At 58.7% G+C, this 26,409-nt stretch overlaps 1 protein-coding gene across 7 annotated transcripts in view; it reads right to left on the reverse strand.

Moving 5' to 3' along the window:
- LRP1 (LDL receptor related protein 1) overlaps positions 1-26,409 on the reverse strand; it is an 80,998-nt gene that overhangs the window by 17,468 nt on the left and 37,121 nt on the right. For 4 of the 7 annotated variants that reach the window (XM_086400449.1, XM_086400447.1, XM_086400448.1 and 1 more), the window contains exons 19-52: positions 25,643-25,723; positions 24,958-25,008; positions 23,877-24,044; positions 20,438-20,620; positions 19,856-20,056; positions 18,587-18,832; positions 18,219-18,416; positions 16,393-16,597; positions 16,060-16,224; positions 15,345-15,589; positions 15,053-15,184; positions 14,532-14,759; positions 14,156-14,330; positions 13,969-14,063; positions 13,527-13,676; positions 13,270-13,410; positions 12,831-12,965; positions 11,201-11,332; positions 10,857-10,991; positions 10,533-10,662; positions 10,284-10,410; positions 9,782-9,933; positions 9,565-9,689; positions 8,954-9,331; positions 7,444-7,633; positions 3,395-3,599; positions 2,871-3,063; positions 2,128-2,253; positions 1,817-1,945; positions 1,462-1,581; positions 1,127-1,240; positions 645-794; positions 445-567; positions 8-124 (exon numbers count right to left, since the gene is read on the reverse strand). In XM_086400449.1, the coding sequence (XP_086256575.1) occupies positions 8-124; positions 445-567; positions 645-794; positions 1,127-1,240; positions 1,462-1,581; positions 1,817-1,945; positions 2,128-2,253; positions 2,871-3,063; positions 3,395-3,599; positions 7,444-7,633; positions 8,954-9,331; positions 9,565-9,689; positions 9,782-9,933; positions 10,284-10,410; positions 10,533-10,662; positions 10,857-10,991; positions 11,201-11,332; positions 12,831-12,965; positions 13,270-13,410; positions 13,527-13,676; positions 13,969-14,063; positions 14,156-14,330; positions 14,532-14,759; positions 15,053-15,184; positions 15,345-15,589; positions 16,060-16,224; positions 16,393-16,597; positions 18,219-18,416; positions 18,587-18,832; positions 19,856-20,056; positions 20,438-20,620; positions 23,877-24,044; positions 24,958-25,008; positions 25,643-25,723 (5,445 nt within the window). The remainder of the gene's footprint in view (positions 1-7; positions 125-444; positions 568-644; positions 795-1,126; positions 1,241-1,461; positions 1,582-1,816; positions 1,946-2,127; positions 2,254-2,870; positions 3,064-3,394; positions 3,600-7,443; positions 7,634-8,953; positions 9,332-9,564; positions 9,690-9,781; positions 9,934-10,283; positions 10,411-10,532; positions 10,663-10,856; positions 10,992-11,200; positions 11,333-12,830; positions 12,966-13,269; positions 13,411-13,526; positions 13,677-13,968; positions 14,064-14,155; positions 14,331-14,531; positions 14,760-15,052; positions 15,185-15,344; positions 15,590-16,059; positions 16,225-16,392; positions 16,598-18,218; positions 18,417-18,586; positions 18,833-19,855; positions 20,057-20,437; positions 20,621-23,876; positions 24,045-24,957; positions 25,009-25,642; positions 25,724-26,409) is intronic. The other 3 variants (XM_086400452.1, XM_086400451.1, XM_086400450.1) reach the window with 1 other exon arrangement.

Below are 26,409 nucleotides of genomic sequence, written 5' to 3' on the forward strand. Positions count from 1 at the left end.
GCCTCACCGCAGTGAGCCGCCTCGTCCGAGCCATCCCCGCAGTCATCGCTGCCGTCGCACAGCCACTGCTTGGAGATGCAGCGATGGTTCTGGCACTCAAACTGGGCCTCGGAGCAGAACTTGTCTGGGGCAGTTGGACAGAGGTCACAGTTAGATCGGAAAGGGATGGGGGGCTGCAAATAGATGCCACAGGATGGATGGGGGAGACACTCATGGCACCCGGTAGGGGGACTCAGTAGGAATGGAGAGACGGTCCCCTCTCAGAGCCTGAGGCTCTGGGTGGGAGGCAAGGGGTGAGGCCCTGGGTGCGCCTCTCAAAGGAGGGCATTCCCTGTGAAGGCGTCAAGAGGGCGGGGTCCGCACAGAATCTTAGCGGGACGTGAAGCCCTATCCCCCGTGGGTCCTCTGGGTGCTAGGCTCGGGAGTGGGTCTGTGGTCACTCACTGCAGTGGGTCTCGTCCTCGCCGTGTTCACAGTCATCCTCCTTGTCACACGTCCAGCTCATGGGGATGCAGCGGCCGCTGGGGCAGGCGAAGTAGTTCAGGGGGCACCTGGGGCGCTTCACACCTGGGGGCGAGGCAGGCGTGAGGGCATGGCCCCCTTAGGGGGCCGCTGCCCACCGCATACCTGCCCACTGGCCGGACCTGGGCAGTCGCGCTCGTCGCTGTAGTCCCCGCAGTCGTTGGCGCCGTCGCATACCCAGCTGGGCGCGTAGCAGAGGGAGGTCCGCTCGCAGGGCTGGAAGCGCACGCCCTTCACCCCCAGGCGGAAGTAGCTGCTGCAGTCAGTGGCGCCTGGCAGGGGCGGGGAGGAGGGGTGGCACCAGGTTCCCCCCACAACACCCTCCCCGCAGAGCTGCTGGCCCGTACGGCGCCTGGAGGGGTGGCACCAGGCTCCCCCAACAACACCCTCCCGCAGAGCTGCTGGCCCGCACGCATGTTTTAGAAAGTCGAGCCCTGTCTTTCGGTGGATGTGCCCTGGCCACGCTTTCCACTCCCTGCCCCTCCCTGAGTCCCAGGGGAGCCCAGGGCTGGGGTGGGCTGGGAGAGGGCTGAGCTGCCCTGGGGGCCCAGAGGGAAGGCAGAGAGGAGCCGGGGCCAGAGGGCAGGGAGGGGGCATCGCTCACTGCAGTTCATCTCGTCCGAGGCGTCCTCGCAGTCCACAAACTGGTTGCAGCGGCTGGAGTTCCCGATGCAGGTGCCGTCCCGGCAGCGGAACTCGCCCACACCACAGGCCGTCTCTACAACAGTGCCCGCCCGGTGCCATCAGCCAGGGGCCTCCCCATGGGGGACAGGCCGGCCCAGGACAGACCTCCCAGCCCAGAGTGCCTGCCCGGGGCCACCATACCGTGACCTGAACCAGAATCCTTGGGACCTGGGGACCAAAGCTCAGTGAGGGCCGGGGCGGGGCAGGGTCCGTGGGGGTGGGGAGGGTCTGAGGCCTGGCCCAGGTCCCACTCACTGTTGCAGGGAATCTCGTCGGAGCCATCCCCGCAGTCATCTGCCCCGTTGCACCACAGCATGTTGGACACACAGCGCCCGTTGTTGCACTGGCGGAAGGTCTTCTTGCAGCGGCGGGTGTCTGCAGGTGGGAGCAGGCTGCGGTGAGCAGTGGCTGGGGGCTGCCTCTGATGAGACCCTGCTTCGGGCCTGGCGTGGGTCTCACAGTGGTTCTCCCCTTCATGAGCTCCCCACTTTTTCTCGGGGATGCAGGGAGGGCGGGGGCTTTGCTCCTCTCACTCCCACCCCTCAGCCCGTGGGACTGAGGCTGGTGACTCAGGAGGTGAGGGCCTGGGGGTCCAGGTGGGGGCCCTTACTGCAGTAGGACGGCTTCTCGTCAGACTTGTCCTTGCAGTGGGAGACGCCGTCGCATGTCAGGCCAAAATTGATGCACTCGCCGTTGGCACACTCAAACTCGTCTTGTGCACGGCACGAGGAATTCACCGCTGGGGAGAGAGGCAAGGAGCTTCCTGAGCCGGGGCCTGAGCGCCTGTACCCCCCTCCCCCAAGGAACTGAGGCTTCGGGGGGCTGGGTTGTTGGTGGGGGCTGGGCTGTTGGCGCGTCTGGGGTGAGATGGTTCCCGTCTGTGCCCAGGGCCCCCACACAGTGCCCTGGTCCCTCTCTCACCCTGGCAGGTGAAGTCGTCCTGGAGGATACGGCCCCCACGGCAGGAGCAGTTGACGTGGCCTTGGTGCGTGAGCAGACACAGGTCCTGGCAGCCCCCGTTGTTGATGCGGCAGGGAGAGAGCTCGCCTGAGGTAGGGGTGGAGGAGAGGGGCCAAGCGTGTCCTCACCTGTGCATACACGGAGCACCCCCACCCCAACCAGCCAGCTCTGCTGAGCTTCCCAGCGCCGGCTGTGACACAGTGGCTCACAGCTGGCCTGGGGGCTGCTATGGGAAGGCTGGGTAGGAGCATTCGGGGTAGGCCTGAGCTTGACGATGTGTGTGCTCTTAGGTGGGGTGACTGGCATTCTGAGCTGTACACTGGGGAGACTGAAATCTAAGGAGCCCTGAGATCATGTATGTGGAGGGGCCCCAGGGCATGTGTGAAGAGTGTGTGAGAGGCTGAGAAGACTGCAGATCTGTGTGGGGGACCCTCGGTGTCAAGCCAGTGTGGGACCACATCTGTGCCCATGCACGCAGACGGTGGAGCAAGCAGTGCCTGGGATGGGCGCGGGGTCAGGTTCCAGCGGGTCTGTGTGGTGGTTCTGTGTGGGAGGAATGACTGCACCATGTGCTGGGTGCGTCCAGAGATGTGGATGGGTCCAGTTGCGTACGTGTGTGTGTGTGTGTGTGTGTGTGTGTGTGTGTGTGCGCATGCTGGCACAGTGGGCAGGTGGGCAAGGCTGGTGGCAGCGGCCCCACTCACAGCTGTTGGTGTCATTGGCCACGGCGATGATGCCCATGGGCTGCTGGGGGATGTCCACGCGCAGCAGCTTCATGTCGCTGCCCACGTACTTGTTGGCTCGCTGCACGGCCCGCCGCACCCAGTCGGTCCAGAAGATGTGTTCCCCGTACACGGCCAACCCGAAGGGGTGGACCGGCTCCGACTTCAGGATGACCTGCAGAGACACCCTCAGCTTTGTTAGAGGTATGGCTCTCGCCCCTGCCTCCACCCCCTGCAGATGCTCCGGGGACCAGTGGCCTGGCTCCCGAGACACGGTCACACAAGGGGAGGATCTGCAGAGGACTGCGAACACCTCCCTCGTTCAGCTGCCGAGGAAGCCAAATGGCGAGGTCAGGACGCCTCACTGTCCTCCCGGCTCTTCCCGGTCCACCGGGCGGCCTCCCTTTCTCCTGCTCTGCGCCTGGGCAGTGTCCTCCCTGGCTGCTGGGCAGTCTCCCGGTGTCGGCCCCCTCCTGCTGCCCATCCCGCCCGCCCTGGAGACTCACGTAGCGATGGGAGCCGTCATACTCGCACCGCTCAATCTTGTCCAGGGTGGCGTCAGAGAAGTAGAGCTTCTCAGCCCGGTGGTCAATGGCCAGGCCGTTGGGAGTGCGGATGTCCTTCTCGATGAGAGTCAGGACGTTGGCCCCTGACAGGGCTGCTCTCATGATGCTGGGGTGCTGCTCGTTCCAGTTGGTCCAGAACATCAGGCTGAGGGGAGAGAGGCCACGGAGATCAGGACCCAAAGCCAAGGAGCCGGCTGTGGTGAGCCCAGGCGAGGGCGTGCAGACAAGCCAGACCCAGAGGTCCGCCAGCATGTGAGGTAGGCCCCAGCACCACAGGCAGCCTCAGGCCACCAAAGCCAACATAGCCCCGGTGCCCAGGAAAGGCTACATAGACAGGATTAGTGTGCGTGTGCACACATGTACAAGTGCTTCTGTGTTCACACCTGCCTTTACTGAGACAGTGGGCTCTGGGATTCCGATCCTGGCTGCTAGGGACCTTAGCAAGCTACTTAACCCCTCTGTAGCTCATTTTTCCGCTCTATGAAATAGGACTAGTACTATTAATACTATCTATTTGCTCCGTGGAGTGATTTGAGGATTAAATGACAGTCGTGTGTGCTATGTGAGGATTTTCTATTATATTTTTCTTCGTTTTTCTCTTCTCCTGGTATCCTGAAGACCCTTGGGTATCCAGTGTGTCCCAGGTCCTGGGGAAAACGTGGGTTTTACCACCAAGTTCCTGAGATTCACCTTCTCCATAACTTAAGGAGAGTCCCAGCTCTGCTGCTTACTAGCTCTGAGCTTGAACATGCCTCTTGGTCTCTCCTTTTTTCTTTTTCTCTTGGCCCCTCTGAGCCTCGGTTTCCTCTCAGTATAGGAGGTGATGGGAATGGCCGGCCATGCTGTGCTTGTCTGGGGGGGGGTGGTAAGGTCCTAGAGATGGGTGTGGAAGACCTCAGGGCTGGCCAGGTCCTCTGACCACCTGCAGTGGATGGGGATTCTTAGGTCTTTGTTCCAGATTCACATGCAGTTAGGAAGGAGGGAGACTGAGGAACCGGACTGTCCAGTGCTCCCCAGGCCACCCTCACCCACCCTGGAGTTTGAGAAGCACTGAGCTACACCAGGGCTTCCCAGGAGGCTCTAGTGGTAAAGAACCTGCCTGCCAATGCAGCAGACATAAGAGACCGGGGTTCGATCCCTGGGTCAGGAAGATTCCCTGGAGGAGGGCATGGCAACCCACTCCAGTATGCTTGCCTGGAGAATCCTATGGACAGAGGAGCCTATGTCTCCCCAAGCTACAGTCCACAGGGTCGCAAAGAGTCGGACATGACTGAAGCGACTTAGCGTGAGCTACATCAAAGCCATCTGAATTGCAAGGAAATCAAACCAGTCAATCCTAAAGGAAATCAGTCCTGAATATTCATTGGCAGGACTGATGTTGAAGTTGAAACTCCAAAATTTTGGTCACCTGATGCAAAGAGCTGACTCATTGGAAAAGACCCTAATGCTGGGAAAGACTGAAGGCAGGAGGAGAAGGGGGCGACAGAGGATGAGATGGTTGGATGGCATCACCGACTCAGTGGACATGAGCTTGAACAAACTCCAGGAGATAATGAAGGACAGGGAAGCCTGGCGTGCTGCAGTCCATGGTGGGGGCGGGGGGGTGTCGCAAAGAGTGGGACACGACTGAGCGACTGAACAACACCAAAGCTAGATCCCTTCAGTTCCCACAGGACCTGCTCTCTGCTTTCCTCCACCCCAGGCCTGTGTCCCTCATCCCTGGTCTGTTCTGGCTGCAGAGCTGTCCTCAGCAGCCAGACTTGTCTCTTCAAACCTCTCCAGGTCTCACTCTTTTTAACAAGCCCCCGCCCCCCAGTCTCTCCACCCTGCCACTATGCTCAGGTAAAAGGCTTTTTGTTAGGGAGGCTGACTGCTCCTGAGCCCACGAGGATGAGGCTCTGGTTTGAAAGGCCTCCTCTCAGGGGAAGGGCCAGGGTTCTGGTTCTTGGAATCAGGATGGGAGCGGATAGAGGCGTCTCCCGCTGGCCTCCCCCAGAGGAAACGGGTGTCCCAGGGCAGTTGCTAGAGTCACCTTCTTTCCCACCAGGGACATCTACACCCTCAAGTACAGTCTGGCTCACTTCATGCTGGGAAGTGCTACCCTCTTGTCACGACAAACTGCTGCGAGTGGCAGATTGAGCCGTGCTCCCAGGACTGCAGTCACCTGACTGGGAGAGGCCCCACCCCCTCCATCTGGGTCCACACTGGCCCCCTCATGCTCCTCCAACGCACTCGCTCCTTTTGGCCAAGGGAGGGCCTCTCCCACACAGTTCAGTCCTTTCTCCCGTGTTCTGCCTGGCTTCAGTTCACCCTGCTATCTTGCAGACCTGGCTCACGCACTGCCTTCTTGAGGACACATTCCCCGATTTCCAGCCTGGCTCAGGTCCTCGTCACCCACTCGTGGAGCTCCCTGCAGCGTCATTAGGACAGACATCAAATACGCCAGCAGCGCACGGCCGACCCAACCCTGCTCCCTGCCGGATCCTCAGCACATCACTGGTTCTCAAAAACCATTTGCTGGGATTTCTCTGACAGTCCAGTGGCTAAGACTCTGTGTTCCCCAGGCAGGGGGCCTGGGTTCAATCCCTGGTCAGGGAACTAGATCCCATATGCTGCAACTAAAAAAAAAAAGATCCTGAGTTCTGCAACAAAAATTGAAGATCCTGTGTGCTGCAACTAAGACCTGGCGGAGCCAAATAAAAATTAAAACAGACAAAAAAGCCGTTTGTTGAGTGGAGGGCTTCATCTCCTGGGCTCACAGAAAAGGAACTTAGTGGGCTCTGCATCGAAGATGGGAGGCAGGTGGGGGCCCAAGCATGGCCCTTCCATGGAGGCTCCAGGCCCAGGACAGATGAGCCCTGGAACCAGCCGCAGGCAGGTGAAGTTGCCAAGGGTCACGGCAGGCAAGATGGGGTCTCTGTCATAAGCCGTGTACACGCCGGACAGGACCGAGGTGGAAAGGGCCCTCGAGCTGGTCAGCAGGCCAGGCAGGGGCCAGGCTAGGGCCGGGCGTGAGTTACATCAGGGTAAGGAATCTAGGTTCAGTGCACTCACAGTTTCTAAGTAGCTGCTTTGGGGTTTTGTTTGTCCCTTAGTTTCCTAGTAAAGCTTTGGGAAAACATTCCAAGAGCTGCAGAATTCAGGAGCAAAATGGTTTGCTCACATGTGTGCCAAGAGTGCCAAGGTGATGGTGGGGCGGGGCCGCCCCTGCAGGGGGTGGAATGGGTGAGGCTGGGGGTGTGCACCACCCAGGGGGCTTCCTCCCAAATTCTCCATCTGCAACCTTAGCTCAGCCTCCAGTGCTTCCTCAGGCCTATCCCCTCTGCCCCCTTGCATGCCCCCCAACTCCCGGGCCACAGAGCCTCAAATGGGCTGGGCGTGAGTCAGGCTCCTCCCCTGCCTGGAGCCCTCCCTCCTCCTACTCTTGCTCAAAGCTCTGCCCTACCCAGGCCGCCCTTCTCTGGCTTTTCCACTTGCAGGCCCTATGCCAACCCACTGCCCCTGTGGTGCCTCTCCGTCATCACACCCGGCCCTGTGCCGCCATCCATTTCCCACCAGTGAGTTCTCTCCCCAGTTAGGTGGCTGGAACGGGCCCAGTTCAAGGCTTCCACACAACAGATGTTTAGTGAACAAACTTTGCTTGAAACTTGGAGACCAAGAAATACAGAGGACCTGCTGTGTGCCTTGAGCATGGCCCTCTGATGAATGAATCAAGAGATTCAGTTAATCATCAAGCCAGAGAGCCTGCCACAGGCCTCTCACCCTCTCCTTGATGAGGCGTCTGAGATGGTACTGTCCTTATATTACAGATGAGGAAACCGAAGCTCAGAGAGGTCTCGCGGGTGGTCCAAGGTCTCACAGCAAGACAGTGGCTAAGCTCAGGTTAGAGCCAGACCCTCCCTCTCCTGCATCCCCTGCCCCAGTCTGTCTGGGGGCAGTTTCTGCCCCCCTGTGCCCACCTGTCCCCACATCCTGGGCCCCCAACTCACTTCTGGCACTCGTCCAGCACAAAGGCCCTGGGGTGATCGTCCCCAGACATGGTGATGACCGTCTCACGCTCAAAGGCCCCTGGGCGGGTCTGGTCCACTGTGTGGCGGGTGATGGTGGACGTGGTGTAGCTTGTCCAGTAGAGTGTGTCCCAGCCCCGGTGATAGGCCAGGCCTTCCACAGAGCCCACGTCTGCGGGGAGACAGGAACAGCAATGGATCAGGACAGGGCCAGAGAGCAGAGCACAGGGGAACCCACTTGCCTGCACCCGGGGGAAGTGCGGGAGCTGGGGAGTGTGTGTGGGGGGCGGCCCTCAGTGCCCCCAGGCCCTCCTGCACTCCTCTATTTCCCACCCAAACGATCCGCGGTCCATCCCCCTATCCCTTCTTCCGGTGTCTCCCACCGCTGGCTAGATTTGGCTTTATGCTGCGGTTACACCTCCTGGAGCCAGGGTTCTGCCAAGTTGGGTGCAAACTGGATTTCAGTAAATCAGCTCCCACGTGGGCTGTACTGGGGAGCCTCCAACTTCTAGACCCTGAACTGGATTGACTGGTAGACACCTGAAGCTCAGGTTAAAGAACCGAGAGCGTGATGAGAGACACGGTAAAACTTAGTATAAGAGAGACAAACTCAGGGGTTTCAGCGGCTTCAAGATGTCTGGTGATGTGGCTGCCAGAAGGCTGCATTAATAGAACTACTGTAGCCTGAACAATGGCCCGAAGAAGATGACAGCTCTGCCAGGCTCTCCAGATAAGCTACGATTACAGAGTATCGAGTTCAGCTTTGGACACTACATTTTCAGACAGACGTGGGGACGGGACTCTGGGAGGCAGAAAACGGCAAGGAGGTTGAAAGGACAGGTCTGTTTTCATCACCACTGTATACCTAGCACCTAGTAACGTGCTTGGCAGGTCTTTACAGACAGGAGTGACAAACGTATGAACAAGTGAATGAGGCAAAGGACTTGTGGCATCCAGCCCAGAGCAAACTAGTGGAACAGAACAGAACTTCCCAAGAAGCATAAAGGCTGTCCGGGAATGAAGCTCTAGGCCCTCCCCCTTCAGGGAGCGCACACGACGTGGCCTGAGACCCAGTTAAGGTCTCCCACCTGATGCCTCAGGCCATCCTGTCTCTTTGCCAGATGAGAAATCTGAGGCTGTGAGAGCACAGAAAACTTGCCCAAGTGACTCAAATCCTGTGTCTGGGGTTGAACCCACCTGTTCTCTGTAGCCTGTTCTATGAGTAACCAGATATACAGAGGCGAGCTTTGGCTTATTCTGTCTACCTCGCGGACAGAAGGAGGACCGGAGGGGACCAACTCTGACTCCAACGGGAGAGACTTTCAGTAACACGAAGTGGGATTCACTGGCTGTTTGTCAGGGATGCCAAGGCAGGTGGGACTCAGATCCGGGGCAGGGGTGGGTTGGCTGGTGTCCACGGCATCCCTGCCCTGAGTCTGGGCCAACCCTCCCCACCCCCCAATTCCTGGGAAGAAAGGAAGTCTGGGCTCACTCTCCACAATGGTGGTCCTGCCCGAGCCGTCGTCATTGATCTGCTGGATGTTCCCAAAGTGGATGTCACTGAAAAAGATGCGGTTGGGGGTGCCCGGGGAGGTGCCCGCTCGGTAGTCGAAGGCCAGGGCGATGACGTTCTTCATGTGTTCGGGGTCCTCGAAGGGCTGCACTGGCGCGTTGAGGTTGCGCTCATCAGACAGGTGCACACTCTTGAGGATGGTGCGCTCCGAGTAAAGCAGGTAGCCCGCGTACTCACGACACGACGCCCCGTCCTCAGCCAGCATCCCGTGGGCACAGGCACAGGCCCGCTGCCCATTGCCCCGGTACAGGCACAGCTGCTGGCACCCACCGTTGTCCACCGCACACACATTGGTTCCTGGGGGGGGGGCAGCCACGGGGAAGACAGAAGTCACGGCAGGCAGGGTCAGTTGGCTACCCCTGTCCTCTAGGCTAAGGTGGAAACTCTGGTTGGCGCCCTGCTCTGCCTCCATGTCCCCACTTCAGACAACTCTCCAGGCCCTGGCACTCAAGCCCTTCAGCCTCTCCTCACCACCCCTGGTGTCTCTCTCATCATGCTCTCATCTGCCCAGCCCAGAGCCCCAGCCTCGCCTTTCTGCCGGTCCCGGTTGAAGACTTTTATGTCTTTGAGCTGGACACCGATGCCCGTTCGCAGGGGCACGGAGTCGGTGGCATTGTCCTTGCTCCCGCGCTTGATGGAGCCGTTGGCGTGAGTCCTGCGGGGAGGTGAGGGGCCACAAGCAGGTTGTCAGCTGAGGCTGAGGGGGAGGGGACGATGGCCCAGGGGAAGGCCAGGACAGAGGCCCACCTGTCACTCCAGTAGATGAACTCCTCAAACACGGACACCGAGAACATGTCCATGTTGTTGCTGGACAGCACTACCTCGCGGTCCTCGCCTGTCTCCAGGTCGATCCGCTCGATTTTGTCTGTCCGGGCGTCGCACCAGTATAGCTTCCCATCCTGCAGGCCAGAGGCGCCCACCTCACTGCCAGCCCCACGTCCCAGGCAGCACGGGGCAGCCACTCACTCCCGCCTCACTGTCTCTTCCCTCCTTGCTCTACATCCTCCCGCTCTCTGACCTGCGGCTCTGCTGGCCTCCCTCTAGCGCCCACTTCTGAGTGACCTCCCTGACCATCTCCCGGGTGGTGGAACCCTACTCTGCATGGGGCCTGGGCCAGAGGACCCCATGGCTCCTTGGTCCATTTCTTCCCACCAATGGGCATGTCACATGAGATTCAGTGGGGAGCTGCCCCTCCCCGCAGAGCGCGGGTTCCGCCTATTTGGCCCCAGGGCTGAGCCTGCACCCAAACCTGATAGTCCACGGAGATGCCGTTGGGCCAGCTGATGCTGACGTTAACCAACACCACCCGCTCACTGCCATCCAGCCGAGACCGCTCGATCCGCGGGTACTGGCCCCACTCAGTCCAGAACAAGTACCTGGGGGGAAGGTGGAAGAGGGGGTCAGTCCCCAGAGCACGGAGGAGAACGGGCCTGTGGCCAGAGGGCCTGACCAGACCAGAGCCAGGAGTGGGGACTGGTCAGCCCACCCCGCTTCTCACCCCTTCTCCGGGTGGACCGTGATCGCCCGGGGCTTGTCCAGACCCTGGGAGATGACCACGTAGCGGAAAGAGCCATTGAGCCGGGCAACCTCGATGACATCAAAACCCTGGTCCGTCCAGTAGATGTTGCCTGAGGAGGGAGGAAGGCAGGGTGCTCGGGGGGCGTGTGGGGACTCGTGTACCTCGTCCCCTCCAGCCTTCTGAGACCCCCACTTCTCCCCTTCTGTTCCTGCCTACCCCTTCTCCTCACACCCCCTCCTCCTGAGACCCCACTCCCCCAGTCCTCTGCCTCACCTGCAGTCCACCAGCCCTCCCAGAGCTCACCTGCGATCCAGTCCACTGCGATGCCCTCCACGCGGCCAATGCCGTTGGTCACCACATCCTCACGCCACGTCTGGTCCCGCTTAGCCCGGCTGATGGTGCTCAGGCCCATGTCCACCCAGTAAATGGTGTCATTCTCTGGGGGCAGAGGAGCCAACATGGGGATGCTCACCGAGGCAGGGGACAAGGTGGAGGGGTCAAAATGACTGAGAGTTGGGGAGACCAGTGGCTTGGGACGGTGTAGCAGGGCAGGGCAGCTGTGGTCAGGCAACCTCTCCCTGGACCCCCGGAACACTTCACCGCGAAGGGAAGGCCATGTCCCACCCCTTCCTGCCACCATGGCTCACCAGCATGGAAGTCAATGCCAACAGCCAGTGAGGTCCCCGACACTGGGACCAGGGCGTCCGACTTGTCGTTGGGATCCAGCGGGATTCCCCGGATCCCCTCGTGCACAGAGTACAGGAGAAAGGAGCCCACACCTGAAACACAGCACAGTGGGCATGGGCCTCGCTGACACCCCTTAAGTTTGGCTCTGTCACCCACAAACCCTTTTGATACCTCCTCCCACCCATCACACCTCCCCTCTCACCACACACCCTAGCTTGGAGCCTGGGTGGGGACCGGGCCAGTCAAGTCACCTGGCCAGCTCCAGGTAACCACCTGTGAGATCCCATAGTGCCCACTAGAGGGCAGCAGAGACCAGGCTTTCGCTTCACACAACCGGTTCTGCCTCACTCGGTTCACACAACACTTTAACAGCCCTAAAGGTGTTAGGGAGGATCTGGAGAGGTTTAGATGAGTCAATAGGACTGAGTGACTCCCAAATCTAGACTTCCGCCCTTGTTTCCTCTTTGTTCTCGTCCGTCTGGTCTGTGTCACATCATTGAGTCTCTGGCACCCAGCTCCTGAGCCAGCCTCCTTCCCAGTTCCCCATTTCTTACAAAGCGCCACTATCCATGCACCCTAGAATTTCCCCCTGCCTTTATCCCCTTGCAAAGCACATCCTCAGCTGAATCCCCCTAGTGGGCCCTGGTTGCTCAGGATCCTTGAAAAAAAGGACTCATGGTTGAGTGTGGGGAGACCCCAAACACTTAAGAGTCTCCCCACAGAAAATTCTCAGAGCAGATGAGCATACGCAAGGCTCTGAGAAGTTCTGCAGCAAAAAAAAAAAAAAAAAAATTCCACTTAAACTTAGTTCAACCCAGTGTTTCTTTCTGTAACATCGACCACATCAAAGAGGGAGGTTCCTAGGAGTGCACTTTGGGAAATGCTGTCCTGGGGCGGGCTTGTAAATCAGTCAGCAAGTTCTTGTGAAATAGCTCTCAGTTTCATCCCTTCTCTTCAACCCAGCTGCTGAGCCCCAGCCCAGGCTAACAGCCTCCTGACTGGTCTAACTGCCTTGGTCTCTCCCTCCCCCACTCAGCCGGCTCTCTGCCGCCAGGTTAATCTGCCCCAAACACCACTTTCCAGGTGCTCCTGGCTGAGAACCTGCAGAACCCCGCCTGCCCTATAGCCTCACCCATGAACCCCACACCCTGCCCGCCACTCAGGCTGGCACGTCAGGGCCTTGCACCCACCCTCCTACTGCTCTGGACCCCTCGCCTGGCATGTTGTCCCTTCTCCTTCAAACCACACTTAAATCCTCTGTGCCCAGCACACTTCTTGCATGAAGTGACCCTGGCGTCCCCTCTGACGTCTATTTCTCCAGAATCCTACTCAAGTCAGAGCCGCTTCATGTCTCCCCTCCCCCACCTCTGGTTAAGCCTGCTGAGCACAGGGACAGGGACTTCTGTCCCCCACCTCCCCCATAGCAACCAGCACAGTGGACGCTGACTAAGCATCTAACCCAGAAGGCACTTAATACACAATGGACTCATCCTGTGTCCAAGCTGAGAAGAGGAAGGTGGGCTGTAGAAGAAGATGAGTCGGGCTGGGGACCAAGGTCGAGGGGAGGGGTGCAGAGGCCCGGGCACTGACCCTCGCAGGCCTGCTGGCCGCTCCGGAGGCTGTAGCCGGCTGTGCACATGCAGGAGCGGGTCGTCTCGGACGTGGGCAGGCAGAGCTGCGAGCAGTCGCCGTTGTTGACGCTGCAGGGATTGGTGCCCTCGTGGTCTGGGGGCAAGTGGGAGGCACAGAGAAAGGGTTACTGGCTCTCCTCAGGACCTCGGCGTCAGGCTTGAGCATGCCTTGGGACAGGATGGTCACCCCTTGACCCCATACCTTGTGGGGGTCACCACCCCTACTCAGAGCTCAGGTCTCCAGTCCCGCAGGGCCCCTGGCCCTTGTGAAAGAGGGGCCCCATGGGTGGTGAGCAGAGCCTAACCCGTTTTCATTCCCCTTGCTTGCTCAGGGCTCCTCCTGGTGCAGCCCTGGCCTCTGACCCCAGCCCACTGGCCCTGCCCTCGCGCTGCCTCACCCAGCTGGATGCTCTCATCGTAGACCTTCATGTGCATCACCAGGGTGGTGCTGTTCCGCAAGACCACGGACCCCGAGCCGTCAGCCTTGTTGCATGTGCCCATCTTCTCCGACACCTGATCTGCCCACCACAGCTTGTCCCCTGGGGAGGCAGGAAGGGATGAGACCCTCGGGGAAGGCCCCACCCCAGGCCAGCCCTGTCTCCCTGGCCCTGCCTGCTCTGCTCCTGCCCCTGGCTCCCAGGCCAGTGGCCCTCACCCATGATGGCCAGGGCAGTGGCCTTGCCCAGCTGGTTCCGCATGGCATCGATGACCTCTAGCTCGCTCCCATCCAGGTTGCAGCGGTTGATGGTGTGGTTCTTGGAGCTGATCCAGTAGAGTTTGCTCTCAGGGAAGTCGATCGCCAGGCCTGGAAGAAGAAGGGTGTCATGGCCAGAGAGCCCGGCGCCCACCAGGGCTGGGGGCCAGGAGCCTGAGTGAGTGGCTGGGGTCCTTCTCACCTCTGGGGATGGGCACAGAGTTTGTGTGTGGTTTAGGGGGAGGGTGCTGAGAACAAGCACTAAGCTGGGAGCTCAGGGAGACGGAGGAGTGATAGGGAGGAATCCCTGAGAGCAGAGGGGCAATGGGGGGGGACCCTGAGAGCATCTCTGGCTGGAGGAATTGGGGAAGAAGGGCTGCAGAGCAGCAGGACGGGCTCATACCCACAGGGCCCCTCTGGCCACTGAAGAGCAGGGTGCGGTTGCTGCCGTCCATGTTGGCCATGCTGATGTTGTCACCGTCCGTCCAGTAGAGCTTCCTAGGGGCGCCAGGAAAGGGGGACAGTCAGAGTCCTCTTCTTCCCCCGCCCCACACCCCGTGTCCCTCAACCTGGGGCCCCGCAGGACATACCCACGCAGAGGGTGGACGACCAGCCCGTGGGGCTGCTCCAGGCCCTGCACTACCGCATTCTTGAAGGAGCCGTCCAGCCGGGCCACGTTGATCTGCTTCTTGTTGGTGTCGTAGCTCGTCCAGAACAGGTTTCGGGACACCCAGTCGACAGCCAGCCCGTGGGCATTTGGCAAGTCTGGGGACACAGTGGGGAGCTGTGGTTGGGAGTTTGCGGGACACAGGTCAGGGGGCTCGAGGGGAGGGGGCCAGCCTGGTTTCTGGGGGAACAAGGATCATGACCTGGGGATGGAAACACTCAGAGGAAAGGATTCGAAGAAGAGTCAACAGGACCCAGGGGAGCGGGGGGTGGGGGCCAGGGGGTGGGGGCCAGACAGACCTGCAGAGACCACTGTCTCCACGCCGGTGCCGTTGATGAAGGCCCGCTTGATGGCCTGGGTCCGCACATCGGACCAGTAAACGCGCTGCTCGCGGGCATCGTAGTCCAGCACCGTGACGTTGTCGATGTCGGGCACCGTGAAGGAGATGATGTAGTTGTAGTAGGGGGCGTCCAGATCCACACCCCGGATCTCCATCTGACGTGCATACAGCAGGAACTTCTTAAACTCTGCGGGCACAGGGCAGGTCACTGAGGGCAGCCCCCTGCCTCCACGCCTTCCACCCACCCAGACTATCACGGTTCCTTCTATCTGCTGCTGGCCCTTGGCAATCAGGGAGACCCTGCTGGGCACAACCTTCCGGTCGGGGCGCCAGTCTTTTCTGACAGTGCTGTCTCCGGAGCCTCTCCCATCAGGCCCCTCCCAGCTGAGACCGCCTACCTTTGCTCAGAACCTGCAGCTGGGGTAGCCCGACCCTCCTCCGTCAGCCTCGGTGTCCCCCTGGCTCGGGGGGGGGGCCTACCGTAGCAGGTGGTGTTGTCCTTGTGGAGCTTCATAAGGTGTGGGCAGGCACAAGAAACAGTCCGGTTGTAATCAATCAGACACAGGTGGGAGCAGGGGCCCCGGCCCCCGTTGGCCTCACAGGGGTTGGGAGCTGGCGGGGAGGGGAAATCAAGACCATCCAGTAACCCTACCGGCCCTGCTCCCCTGGCCCACACCCGCTTCCTGTCCCCGTGTCGCTGCCACCACCCCAGCACAGACCCCTCCGGTCTGCGAGGCTTCTGCGGAGGTTGCTGTCCTGTCCGGGCCCTTACCCATGGGCTGCCGGGAGGGGTGGTACACCTGCAGGTCAAAGGGCTGAGTGTTGGTCCTCTGGACCACGGTGACATTGTGGCCCGTCCACTTGTTGGCCTTGGCCAGTGTGTTTGTCCGCCAGTCCGTCCAGTACACCTCGCCTCCATACAGCGTCACTGCAAACGGGTGCGACAGGAACTCGTGTCCCCGAAGCACCTCCATGTGACCGGAGCCGTCGTAACGGGCAGAGTAAATGGCGTCTGACCTGAGAGCGTGGTTCAGGGCAGAGTGAGGAGCCAGTGGGAACCTGAGACCTCGGGGTACGCAGCCCGGGGTTCCCACCTTCTCAGCCCTGACCCCAGTTCCCCTGCCCCTTCACTCTCCCCAGCACACAGGGCTGGGGTGACGTTTAGAAAAAGATGCCCCCTTCAGGCACATCAACTAAAAAAAGTCCCGCCCCCTCAAGCAGAGCTTACAGATGTATGAGCAAGCATGGTGTTGTGCCCAGCCCTGTGTGTGGGACAGCCCTGCCTCTGCCCTCCTCCATCTGCGCCTCTTTCCCGGCCCAGCCTCTGCCCCTACTCAGTACTCTTCCTGGGCCCTTGTCTGGCTCCAGCTCCACTTCAGTCCTGGCCTTCTCACCATGCTCAAGGCTACTGGGTCCTGGGACCCTCGGCCCCGCCCTGTCCCCAGGGGGTGGGGAGGACGGGGCTCCAGGGAGGTGCAGGTGCTGACCTGGCGTCGATCCACAGGATGCGCTTCTCCAGGTAGTCCACGGTGAGCCCATTGGGCCAGCCCCCAGAGCCTGTCTCCCGGTGGATGGTGCGGCGCCCGGCCCCACTCATGGAGGCTGCCTCGATGCGGGGCAGGCTGGCATCCCAGTCCGTCCAAAACAAGATCCTAGGGGAGTGGGGAGGGGGTCAGGAGGGCCAAGGTAGAGGCCTGGGGGAGGGGTTGCAGGAGGATCCTTGGTGAAGGGCGGAGGAGGCAAGGAGCACTGGGAGATGGGTGTGTCTGGCCCCTTCAGGGGAGTCACGGGACCAGAACAGGTCTGGGCAGGGCCCTCACCCATCCCGGGGATCCAGTGCAATCGCCCTGGGGTGCTCGATGTCACCAGCCAGCAGCGTGGTTCGTAGGGTCCCATCCAGCTTGGCCACCTCAATCTGGTCCAGGTTACTTTCCACCCAGTAGATGTTGCCCGCAATCCAGTCTACAGCCAGGCCCTCGGGTGTGGCCAGGCCATACTGAATCACCACCTCGAAACTGGTCAGGGCTGAAGAAGAGAGGTCACAGGAGGTTAGACTCACCTGGGGTGGGGGGTGAGCTCATGATACATGCTAGGAATCCTGGATGGCCCACCCCAACCTTGACACCTCTGTGAACACCTCTGGTGTGCCCTGAGTTCAACAGAGCTTCCCAGAACCCCTACTCTCCTCACCCAGGCCCCCTGCCCCAGGAGGTCAAGCAGAAGCCTGGCTTCTAGAACCCTGGAGAAGGGGAAGTGGCGACTATCTTCTGCCTGTGACTCTCTGAAGGGCCAACTCCTGGGAGGAGGTCAGAGCAGAGGGTGGGGGCTTTAGGGAACAGACCTAGACTCAATATGAAGCAGAGAGAATTTTCTAGAACTCACTCCACAGATGGTCCTGGAGGTCTTTCTATGGTTTTATATATATATATATACACAGACACACACACATATACTGTGCTGAATGCGAACTCTTTTCGACCCTATGGACTGTAGCCCACCAGGCTCATCTGTCCATGGGATTCTCCAGGCAAGAATACTGGAGTGGGTTTCCATGCCCTCTTCCAGGGATCTTCCCAACCCAGGGATTGAACCTGGGTCTCCTGCACTGCAGCCAGAATCTTTACTGTCTGAGCCACCAGGGAAGCCCTATATACATATATAGTAATTTAGAAACTGTTACATAATGTGAACATTTTCACAGTCTACTTAACCATCTCCTAGTTGATGGACATTTGAGATGGTTCCAGGTTTTCTCTATGGACTTCTCTGGTGGCTCAGACAGTAAAGAACTTGCCTGCAATGCAAGAGATCTGGGTTCAGTCCCTAGGTTGGGAAGATCCCCCGGAGAAGGGCATGGAAACCCACTCCAGTATTCTTGCCTGGAGAATTCCATGGAGAGAGGAGCCTGGCAGGCTACAGTCTATAGGGTCACACAGAGTCGGACACAACTGAGCAACTAACACTTCACATTTTTCTCTATGACAATACCAACTCTTCTAGTAAAATGCACTTCTTTCAAGCCTCTGCTCAGATGTCAGCTTCTCAGGGGGCTTTCCATGACCATCCAGTTTAAATGCCACCCCCGTTCTCCCGCGCCACCCTGCCCCTTCTCCTTATCCACAGTACTACCCCCTCTGTCACAGTCTGTGCCGCACTCATTCCCTGTGTTTATCTCTGATGTTCCCACTGGTGTGTAGGCTCCATGAGGGCAGACATTCTGTCTTGTTTGGCTCCCTGCTGTTTCCCCTGGGCCTGGAGTGCGTGGCAGGGGCTCAGGAATGAGCGTTATTAAAGAAGCAAGTCTGTGATGGGTCAGGCCGCTTCGGGACAGAAGGCAGGGTTCAGGTACCCCACCCCTAAATGGCTTTTTTCTTGCAAGCCTGCAATTCTGGCCATTCCAAAGAAAGGCTGATCATTTTGTTAATTATCAGGCTGGCAGCTCTGCTGACGGTAATTACCGGGCGTCAGGCACTGAGACCCACAGCAAAATCTAACCCAATTTACAAGAGTGTGGGGGATAGGGGAACTCAGGGCCTCTGCTCCAGGCAGCCTGCATCTGGTCCCCTGGATCTGAGAGCCCAAGGGCCGGGTCTGGGGTGCACTGGGGCCCCACGTCGGTGTCGGTCTAGGGGCAGGAGGGGGTCACCTCCGTTGTCCAGCAGTTTCCCGCGGTAGATCTTGTCCTCCACCACGTCGGTCCAGTAGAGGGCGCTCTGGCTGAGGTGGAAGTCCAGGGCGATGGTGTTGCGCAGGCCGGGAACCAGCACGCTGTAGTCCCCTTTGTGGAGGTCAATGCGCCGGATCTCGTGGCGGTTGGAGAAGATGATGAACGGCTTGAAGGGGTCTAGGGAGGGGTGTGATGGGGTCACTTCTTGCCTCCGAGCCACTCCGTGGGCCCTGGCACTGGGCCCAGATGGAAACCTCAGCCTCCTCCTGCAGTTCAGCTGCCGCACTCCCGCCCACCCCGCCACCCCCCGGCCCAGTTCCTCCGCCTCGGTCCCGACCGCCTCTCACCCAGGCTGCGGCAGCTCTCGCCGTCGGGCTCCAGCACCCAGCCCTCATAGCAGGAGCACTTCACGCTGAACTTGTTCTGGTCGCATTTCTGGCTGCACTTGAGATGCTTGGCGCAGTAGCTCTGGATCTGGCAGGTGTGGTTGTCAGGCCCCAGCTCCATGCCCAGAGGGCATGAGCACACGATGCCTTCACCAGGTGCCACGGAGCAGTTGTGGCTGCAGCCACCGTTGTTCAAAGAGCATTGGTCTGGGGTGGGGGGCGGGGAGCAGGGGACAGGATCAGGGTCAGGATCCAGAAGGAGGCAGGTCCTTTCCATTCCTCTGTCCCCTTGCTTCCCAGGCACCCTTGGGACCAGGGTTCGGATCCCTGCACCCACTGCGTGGGTGGTCATCTCCTCTCTCCAGGAGCACCCCTCTATCATGGTCTTGTCTTTCTGATATCTATTTCCCAGCCTCTTCTTGAGCCATGGTGGGGGCCCCAGCCTTTTGACTCTCTCTGGGGTGGGGGGTGTGGGGGGACTTTCCTCTATCTCTTCTGATGTGGGTGTGATTTGGGGGTGGGGTGCGGTAGGGAATGTCCTGCTCCGGGTCCTCGGACACACCCCAGGACGTGTCTGCCCTGACTGATGACTCGTCAGTGGTTCTCAGGGCTGGTCCTTATCTCCCGCTTCTCTCCTCTGAGGAACCCGATGCTGGGCCAGCCGGGCTCAGAGGAGATAAGGGGCTCTGCTCCTCATCCTGGAGTCACACTAGGCGGCCCTCCCTGACCCTCGTCCTTTTGATCTTGAATGCACAGCCTCCTCCCCCAACCTTCTCACTCACTCAGCAGGACGGGGTGCCTGCCCTTCTGACCACATCAAGCCTCAACCCTGGTGCCTTCATCCTGAAAGCTGGCTGAGGGAGGGGGGCTGGGCCTGCAGGGAGGGGCTGCACTACACTGTCTCCACTGTACTTCATGGGCTGTGTGACTTTGGGCCAGCTCTTCAACCTCTCTGAGCCTCAGTTTTCTCATGGATAAGATGGGGGAATTGTATGTGTCTCACAGGGCTGCTTTATGGGTTAAATGCTGTAACAGTGGGAACACTGAGCACAGCCTCTTGGAAATGGGTTTCTTAGTAATGGCTCTGAGGACTGCTCACCCAGCAGCCAGATCTGCCGTTTCTAGCCTGAGACCCCCTCCCCACAGAGCTTGTCCTGTTGCACGGCCCCGGCCTGGCCCAGCCTCATCTAGCTTCCTTGCCCATTTGTCTTTCCTGGGCCCAGGACTCACCACAGAGCTCTCCCTCATCTGAGCCATCTCCACAGTCGTCGTTGCCATCACACAGCTTGTCGGGCGGCAGGCAGACCGAGGTGTTGTTGGCACAGGGGTGCGAGGGCGGCCTGCAGGCCAGGGACTCACAGTTCTCCTCGTCCGAGTTATCCTCACAGTCGCTGTCGCCATCACACACCCATGCTTTGCTGATGCACCGAGCTGCGGAAGGGGTACAGCATCAGGGGCCAGGCCTGGCCAGTAGGGCTCTCTGCGCCCTCTTCCCCGACCCGGTGGGCTTCTCTAATCAGGCCATAACTATAATACTTTGGGGTCCACTAGGAACCTTGAGGCTTTTTCTGTCAAATTCACATGGACAACAAAGAAGGCAGGAATCTGCAGGAGGTGCTGACATTCAGGACTGGAGAGGGTTTTGGTTCCCAGGGCCCTAACTGCAGGCTCTGGCCCCTTCATACCTCCCCCATGCATCTGGCACAAGCTTTTTTCTGTACAGCCATTTGCCTCACAGTGTCCCCCTTGCCCTTGCCCTGCTCTCAGTATCGTCTCCTGTCTGTGCAGTTTCTCTTCAGTCCTTCTTTTTACCAGAGTCTTTGCAGCCAAACTTGACGTTGGGATCACAGACGTGGGTCACTCCCTCACAGCTCTTCTCGTCACTGGAGTCCATGCAGTCAGTGTCCCCGTCGCAGCGCCACCGCAGGGGGATGCACAGGCCATCCAGCCGGCACTGGAACTCATCATTGTGGCAGCCGCCAGGAGGCCTTGTGGCTGCAGGGGGACAGGTGGAGAGCTCCGGATCAGCCATCCCATCTCTACCTTTCCAAACCCCTCCTGCCATACCTGGCCCGGGGCTATGAGCTGAGGCCGGCTGGAGAGATCTCTGAGTCCCACTGACTCTCCCTGCAAGTGCTAACTCCGAGTCAGGGTCGTGACTCCTTCCAGGGCTTAGAAATCCTCTTGTTTCACCTCCTTATTTCACACATGTGAGCTCGGCTGGATAAGCAATTTGCTAGGTCAAAGCTCAAATGCCCCCCACCTTAGCCTAGCCTCTGCTGCACTCGTTCACTTCACAAACACTTACTGAGCACCTATTGTGTGCTAGCCACTGTCCCAGGAGCCAGCATGAATAAGACAGCGGCCTCACCCCCGTGGAGCTGAAGTTCTAGCAGGGAAGACAAGCAGTGAAGACGCGACACAGAAATCCAGAATGGAACTACAGGTGGTGATCAAGGAAGGCTATGCAGACTAAGCCGGGTCAACGCTAGGGAGCATGGGATGCTACTTGAGATAAAGAGTCAGGAAGGGCCCCTATGGAGGAGATGTTTGAGCAAAGACCTGAATGACGGGAGCCGTGAGATTAACCGTGCATCCCAGGAAGGGGAACAGCTAGCAAAAGCCTCTGAAACAGGACCACGCGGGGCGTACTCAGAAAATGCCCAGGGTGTATTTAAAGCCGTGCGGCTGGAGCAGGTGATGGAGGAGATGAGTGGCAGGAATGCAGGTCAGAGAGGTTGGGGGAACCCTGCCGGCCATGAAGCAGGGCTCAGCACGGATTCGAAGTGTGCAGGGGGCCAGGGCAGGCTCGAGGGCAGGGCTGGGGAGTGATCTGATGTGTAGGATGTGATCTGGCGGCTGTGCTGTGACTCAGGATGCCGGGGAAGGAGCGGAAGCAGTAATGGGAGGCACGAGTGACTGTGCACAGCCTCGCCTCGCACTCACGCTCCGCCATGTACACGGTCCACGTGCGCATCTCCTCCCTGGACTTCAGCACCAGCCTCCCAGCTCATCTTCCTCCCTCAGGGTCTCTCCCCCGGAGCCTCTTCCCAACCTAATGTCCTTCCAGGATTGTCCTCTGAAAGCATTTCCTACATCTCAACGCCTTCCAGCTCTGAGACCCTTCGCAGGTCACCAGTGCCTGACCTGCGGCTGTAATCTGCACCCTCTGGGTGCTGCCTCGTTGCCTGCTGTCCCCTTCAGTCTGAGGCCCCCGCCCCACAGCCCGATGACCCTGGAAGGAGTGCTCAGTTTCGCCTTCTAAGTTGTACTGCTGGCTTCTCCAGGCTGTTCCCACCACCCCCATCTGAAGACCCTCCCTCTTGTCCATAGCCTAAGCCCTCACTGGGGCCCAGTTCAAACCCCACCTCCTCTGAAACGGTCCTCGACCATTCCAGCTCATAGACAGTTAATAATTGTGACACGACACCCCTGCTCCCATGGGCCAGGCCCGCACGTATCTCCCCTCACTTCACAGAGGAGGACACAAAGGAAGACGCCAAGTCTCGGGGGAAGCAACCCATCCAAGTCTGCCCAGCTGGTGAGGGGCAAAGAGCTTCCCCACCTTGCCACACCTCGGGCCTCCAGGGGTTCTCAGAGTCCCAAGGCACTGTGACCTGTCCCACTCAGCGGCCCTTCTCAGACACCCCTTGAGACACAGTCACTGCTTCCCGGGCCTCCGGTGACCCTCCCCATCCTGCCTCTCAGTGCTGGACGCACAGTACTGTTCCCACTGTGTGCACCTTAACTCTACCAGGCAGAGGTTGCAGGGTGCTAGCGAAGGGGCCAGATGAAGCCTGGAGAGAGACTTTGGTCTGCCATATTTTTAAAACTTTTCAAACAAATTGCCAGTTGTTACAGCTTGACTTGTGTTCCCTAAAAAGACGCTGAAATCTTAACTCATAGCACCTGTGAATAGGACCTTATTTGGAAATAGGTCTTTTTTTTTTTGCAGATGATCAACTTAAGATTAGGATGATCCACTGTGACTGCATACTTATATAAAGAGGAAATATGACATAGAGACCAACACGCACTCATTGGATTTTGCCATGTCAAGATGAAGGCAGAGACTGGGATGAAGCTTGTACGAGCCAAGGAACACCAAAGATTGCCAGCAAACACCAGAAGCTAGGAGACAGGCCTGGAATAGATTCTCTCTCCTGACCCTAGGAAGGAACCAACTCTGTTGACATTTTGGTCTTGGACTTCCAGCCTCCAGACTGTGAGACATTCGATTTCTGTTGTTTAAGTCACTTAGTTTGTGGTGCTTGGTTATAGCAGCCTTAGGAAACTAGCATACCAGTGTGTTAAAATGGGTAATTTCAGGTTTCCCTGGTGGCACAGTGGATAAGAATCCGCCTGCCAATTCAGAGGACATCGGTTTGAACCCTGGTCTAGGAAGATCTCCCAGGCCGCGGAGCAACTAAACCTGTGTGCCACAACCACTGAGCCTGTGTTCCACAAGAGAAGCCACTGCAGTGAGAAGCCTGTGCACCACAGCTGGAGAGTAGCCCCTGCTCTCTGCAAAGAGAGAAAGTCTGAGCACAGCAACGAAGACCCAGTGCAGCCATAAATATATATATTTCTTTAAATGGGTAGATTTCACGCAAAATCTGCCCTCCTGAAGCCAGGGCAATCTGGGGGCTGCATTATTCCATGGCAACAATGGGCCAGGGCTGAAAAACCAACATCCCTTGAGAAAGTCTGTGCCTTCCATTAACCCCAGTCCTTCAATTAACCCCATAGGTCCTGGAGGCCTGGGCACTGGGGACCCCACAGAGCCGACTCCTCTCTCCTTTGGTGCCCACTGTGCTCGTCCTCCCCTAGCCCTGTGGGCATCCCTATCTCACGCTACCAGTGACTGAACACAGGCTGTGTGCTTTCCGTGCATGATTTCACGGAACCTCCACGTCAACACAATAATGCCCTGTGCTATTATTATCCCCACTTTGCAGATGAAACTCACAGGGGCCCACAGAGATTAAGTAACTTGCTCAAGGCCACCCAGATAGTAAGTTGCAGAGCTGGAGCTCAAACCCAAGGCCACCTGACTGCAAAGCCTGAGATCTTAACAGTGTGTGACATTGATTTGTCCACAGCTTTCCTCTCCCACATGACTGGAAACTCCTGAAGGATAAGAGCTGCTTCAGGGTTATCTCTGGTTCCCAGATGGCGGTGGCACGCGGTGGGAAGGATGGATGGAGGGTGGACGGTCTGGCCCCCACCCCGCTGGTCCCCAGGCGCCCACCCTGGTTGGTGCAGTTGGCGTGTGTCTCGTCGCTGTAGTCCCCGCAGTCGTTGTCCCCGTCGCAGGTCCAGTGCTCAGGGATGCAGCGCCCGCTGTTGCACTTGAACTGGGTGCTAGAGCAGGAGTGGCTGCAGCCCGCCTCATCGCTGTTGTCCCCACAGTCATTGTCTGGGGAGGGGGGTGGCAAGAAGGGAAGAGGCGAGCAGAGGGTCAGCACATGACTTTCTCTGTGACCCCAGCATGGGGTCCCCGCTCCCTCCTCCCCATTCCCAACCTCGACCCACCCCAACCTCCCCACCAAGAAAATAAAAAACAGAAAAGACACAGAAACTGCATAGACTGCAGCATGCACCATGGCCCACGCGGTGGGGGGCAGGGAGAGGTAGGGCGAGCTCCCGGAGGGCCCTTCCCTCAGTCTGCAAGACTGGGGGTGGGGACAGGATGCATTCCTTTCCCCTTTTGGCAGTGGGTGGGAACAGGGGTCTGCTTGCCTGGGGGAAAGGAAAGGGATTTCTCTGGTTAGGGAAGGACAGAGGTGGGCGGAGTATAGGTGAGGGCTCTGCTGGGGGGATAGGGTTAGAGAGGCCTGGCCCTGAGCCCCTGAGTGTGGGCATCACCGGCCGGAAGTGTGGGTGAGGGGCACTGCCTGCAGCTGGGAAGGCCCCTGAAGGCATGTGAGGGTGACTGAGCCAGTGTCCTGCAGTCTAGGCCTGGTGGGCAGGGCCACCAGACTTCTCTCCACATTTTCAGGACGCTGGAGAAGGTGGGTTTAGCTGTCCCCTTGGGCTGTGCTCCTGCCTCTTTCCCAGCTGCCTTTGCGTCTCGGACACTCTCCTCCTGCCACGTCTTGGTCTCCCTGTCCCCACCTCTCTGTCATCTCCTCTCCTGGGAGAGCTCCTTCTGCCCTCTCTTTCCCCTCCACTGTTTCCTTTCTCCCTCTGTGGTCTCCTCTCTCACTTCTCTCTGCTTTTCCTCCACATCCTAGGAGCTCTGGGGAAGGGAGCTGCATGGGGGTCCTGGGAGGTGGCCCAAGGCCAGCTGGGGCTCTAGGGTGATGGTGCATGTGCTTCTATGCACTGACCGGCAGGCTCAGGACAGGTCTTTTCATCAGAGCCGTCCCCACAATCCTTCTCTGAAACACAGAAACCGCCAAGGCAACCATTGGCACACGAGACACGGCAAAGATGAGGGGCAACGTGGCGCTGACCCAGTACATCCTCACACACGTTAGCTAGGGCTCGAGCCCCCACTGCGACACATCACGACAGCACACCAGACAGGACCAGATCCCGGAGACAGCACACACACAACAGTCCACCGGCCCCCGTGGCTGACGTCACCTGGTCCAGGGCTGACCGCCAGGTAGGCTCCCGAGTCTGGAGCCGGAGCCTGGAGGGGGCACCGAGGACCCCAGAAGATGGGGTTTGTAGGGAGAAGGGAGCTGGGCACGGGCCGTCCTTGCTCTGCCCCTCTGGCCATTCCTGCTCATCTCCCCCTGCCCCCTGAGCCTCTGCCAGGGGATGGGCAGCTCTACCCAGAGAGGAACAGCGCTGACAGGCAGTGGGCGGGGTCTCCCCTTGGTCATCTTGGCTCCCTTACAATGTTTCTAGCTCATCCTTATTTCTTCCAGACAACCCGGTGGGGCAAGAGTGACCTGGAGGGGGGCCCTGGCTTGATTCTAAAACCCCTCACCTCCCACCCAGGACCTGGCTACGGGTTCTAGCTTTCCCAGGAATCAGGGCAGGTGAAGGGAGACAAGCTCTTACCATTGTCACATCTCCAGTTGATGTTGATGCATCTGCCATTGTTGCAGGTAAACTGAGTCAGGGGGAAGCAGGTGGGATAGGCTGTCAGAGAGAAAGACTAGCTGAGTAGGGTCCGTAAGATTATACAGCATCACAGCACAAGCAGGTGGGTGCAGGGTCCCCACCATAACCCACAGTCCCCTGCCCAGCTAGGTGGGGGAGGGAAGGCTAAGTAGAGGGGCCTCGGCCTGAAACTGCCCATTCATGCCTACCCCTACTAAGCATCCTTTTTTTCTTTTTTTAACTTTTTATTTTATATTGGAATATAGCCAATTAAAAATGTTGTGATAGTTTCAGGTGGACAGCAAAGGGATTCAGCCAGACATACACATGTATCCATTTCTAAGCATCCTTCCTTCAAGCAACTAGTTTCCAAGCACAAGCCATGTGCTGAGTGCTTTCCATGCATGATCTCACTGATCCCCCACATCAATGCTGGGGTGCAGGTGCCGTCATTAGCCCCATTTTGCAGAGGCTTCCCTAGTAGCTCAGATGGTAAATAATCCACCTGCAATACAGGAGACTCGGGTTGGATCCCTGGGTCAGAAAGATCCCTTGGAGAAGGGAATGGCAACCCACTCCAGTATTCTTGCCTGGAAAATCCCATGGACAGAGGAGCCTGGTGGGCTACAGTCCATGTGGTCGCAAGAGTCAGACACGACTGAATGACTTTTACTTGCAGATGAAACTCACCGGGGTCTATGGAGATTAAGTGACAACGCTACCCA

The sequence above is a fragment of the Bos grunniens genome, chromosome 5, assembly GCF_055505025.1.
Source record: "Bos grunniens cultivar Pamir isolate PY7600 chromosome 5, Bosgru_T2T1.0, whole genome shotgun sequence".
Taxonomy (NCBI): Eukaryota; Metazoa; Chordata; class Mammalia; order Artiodactyla; family Bovidae; genus Bos; species Bos grunniens.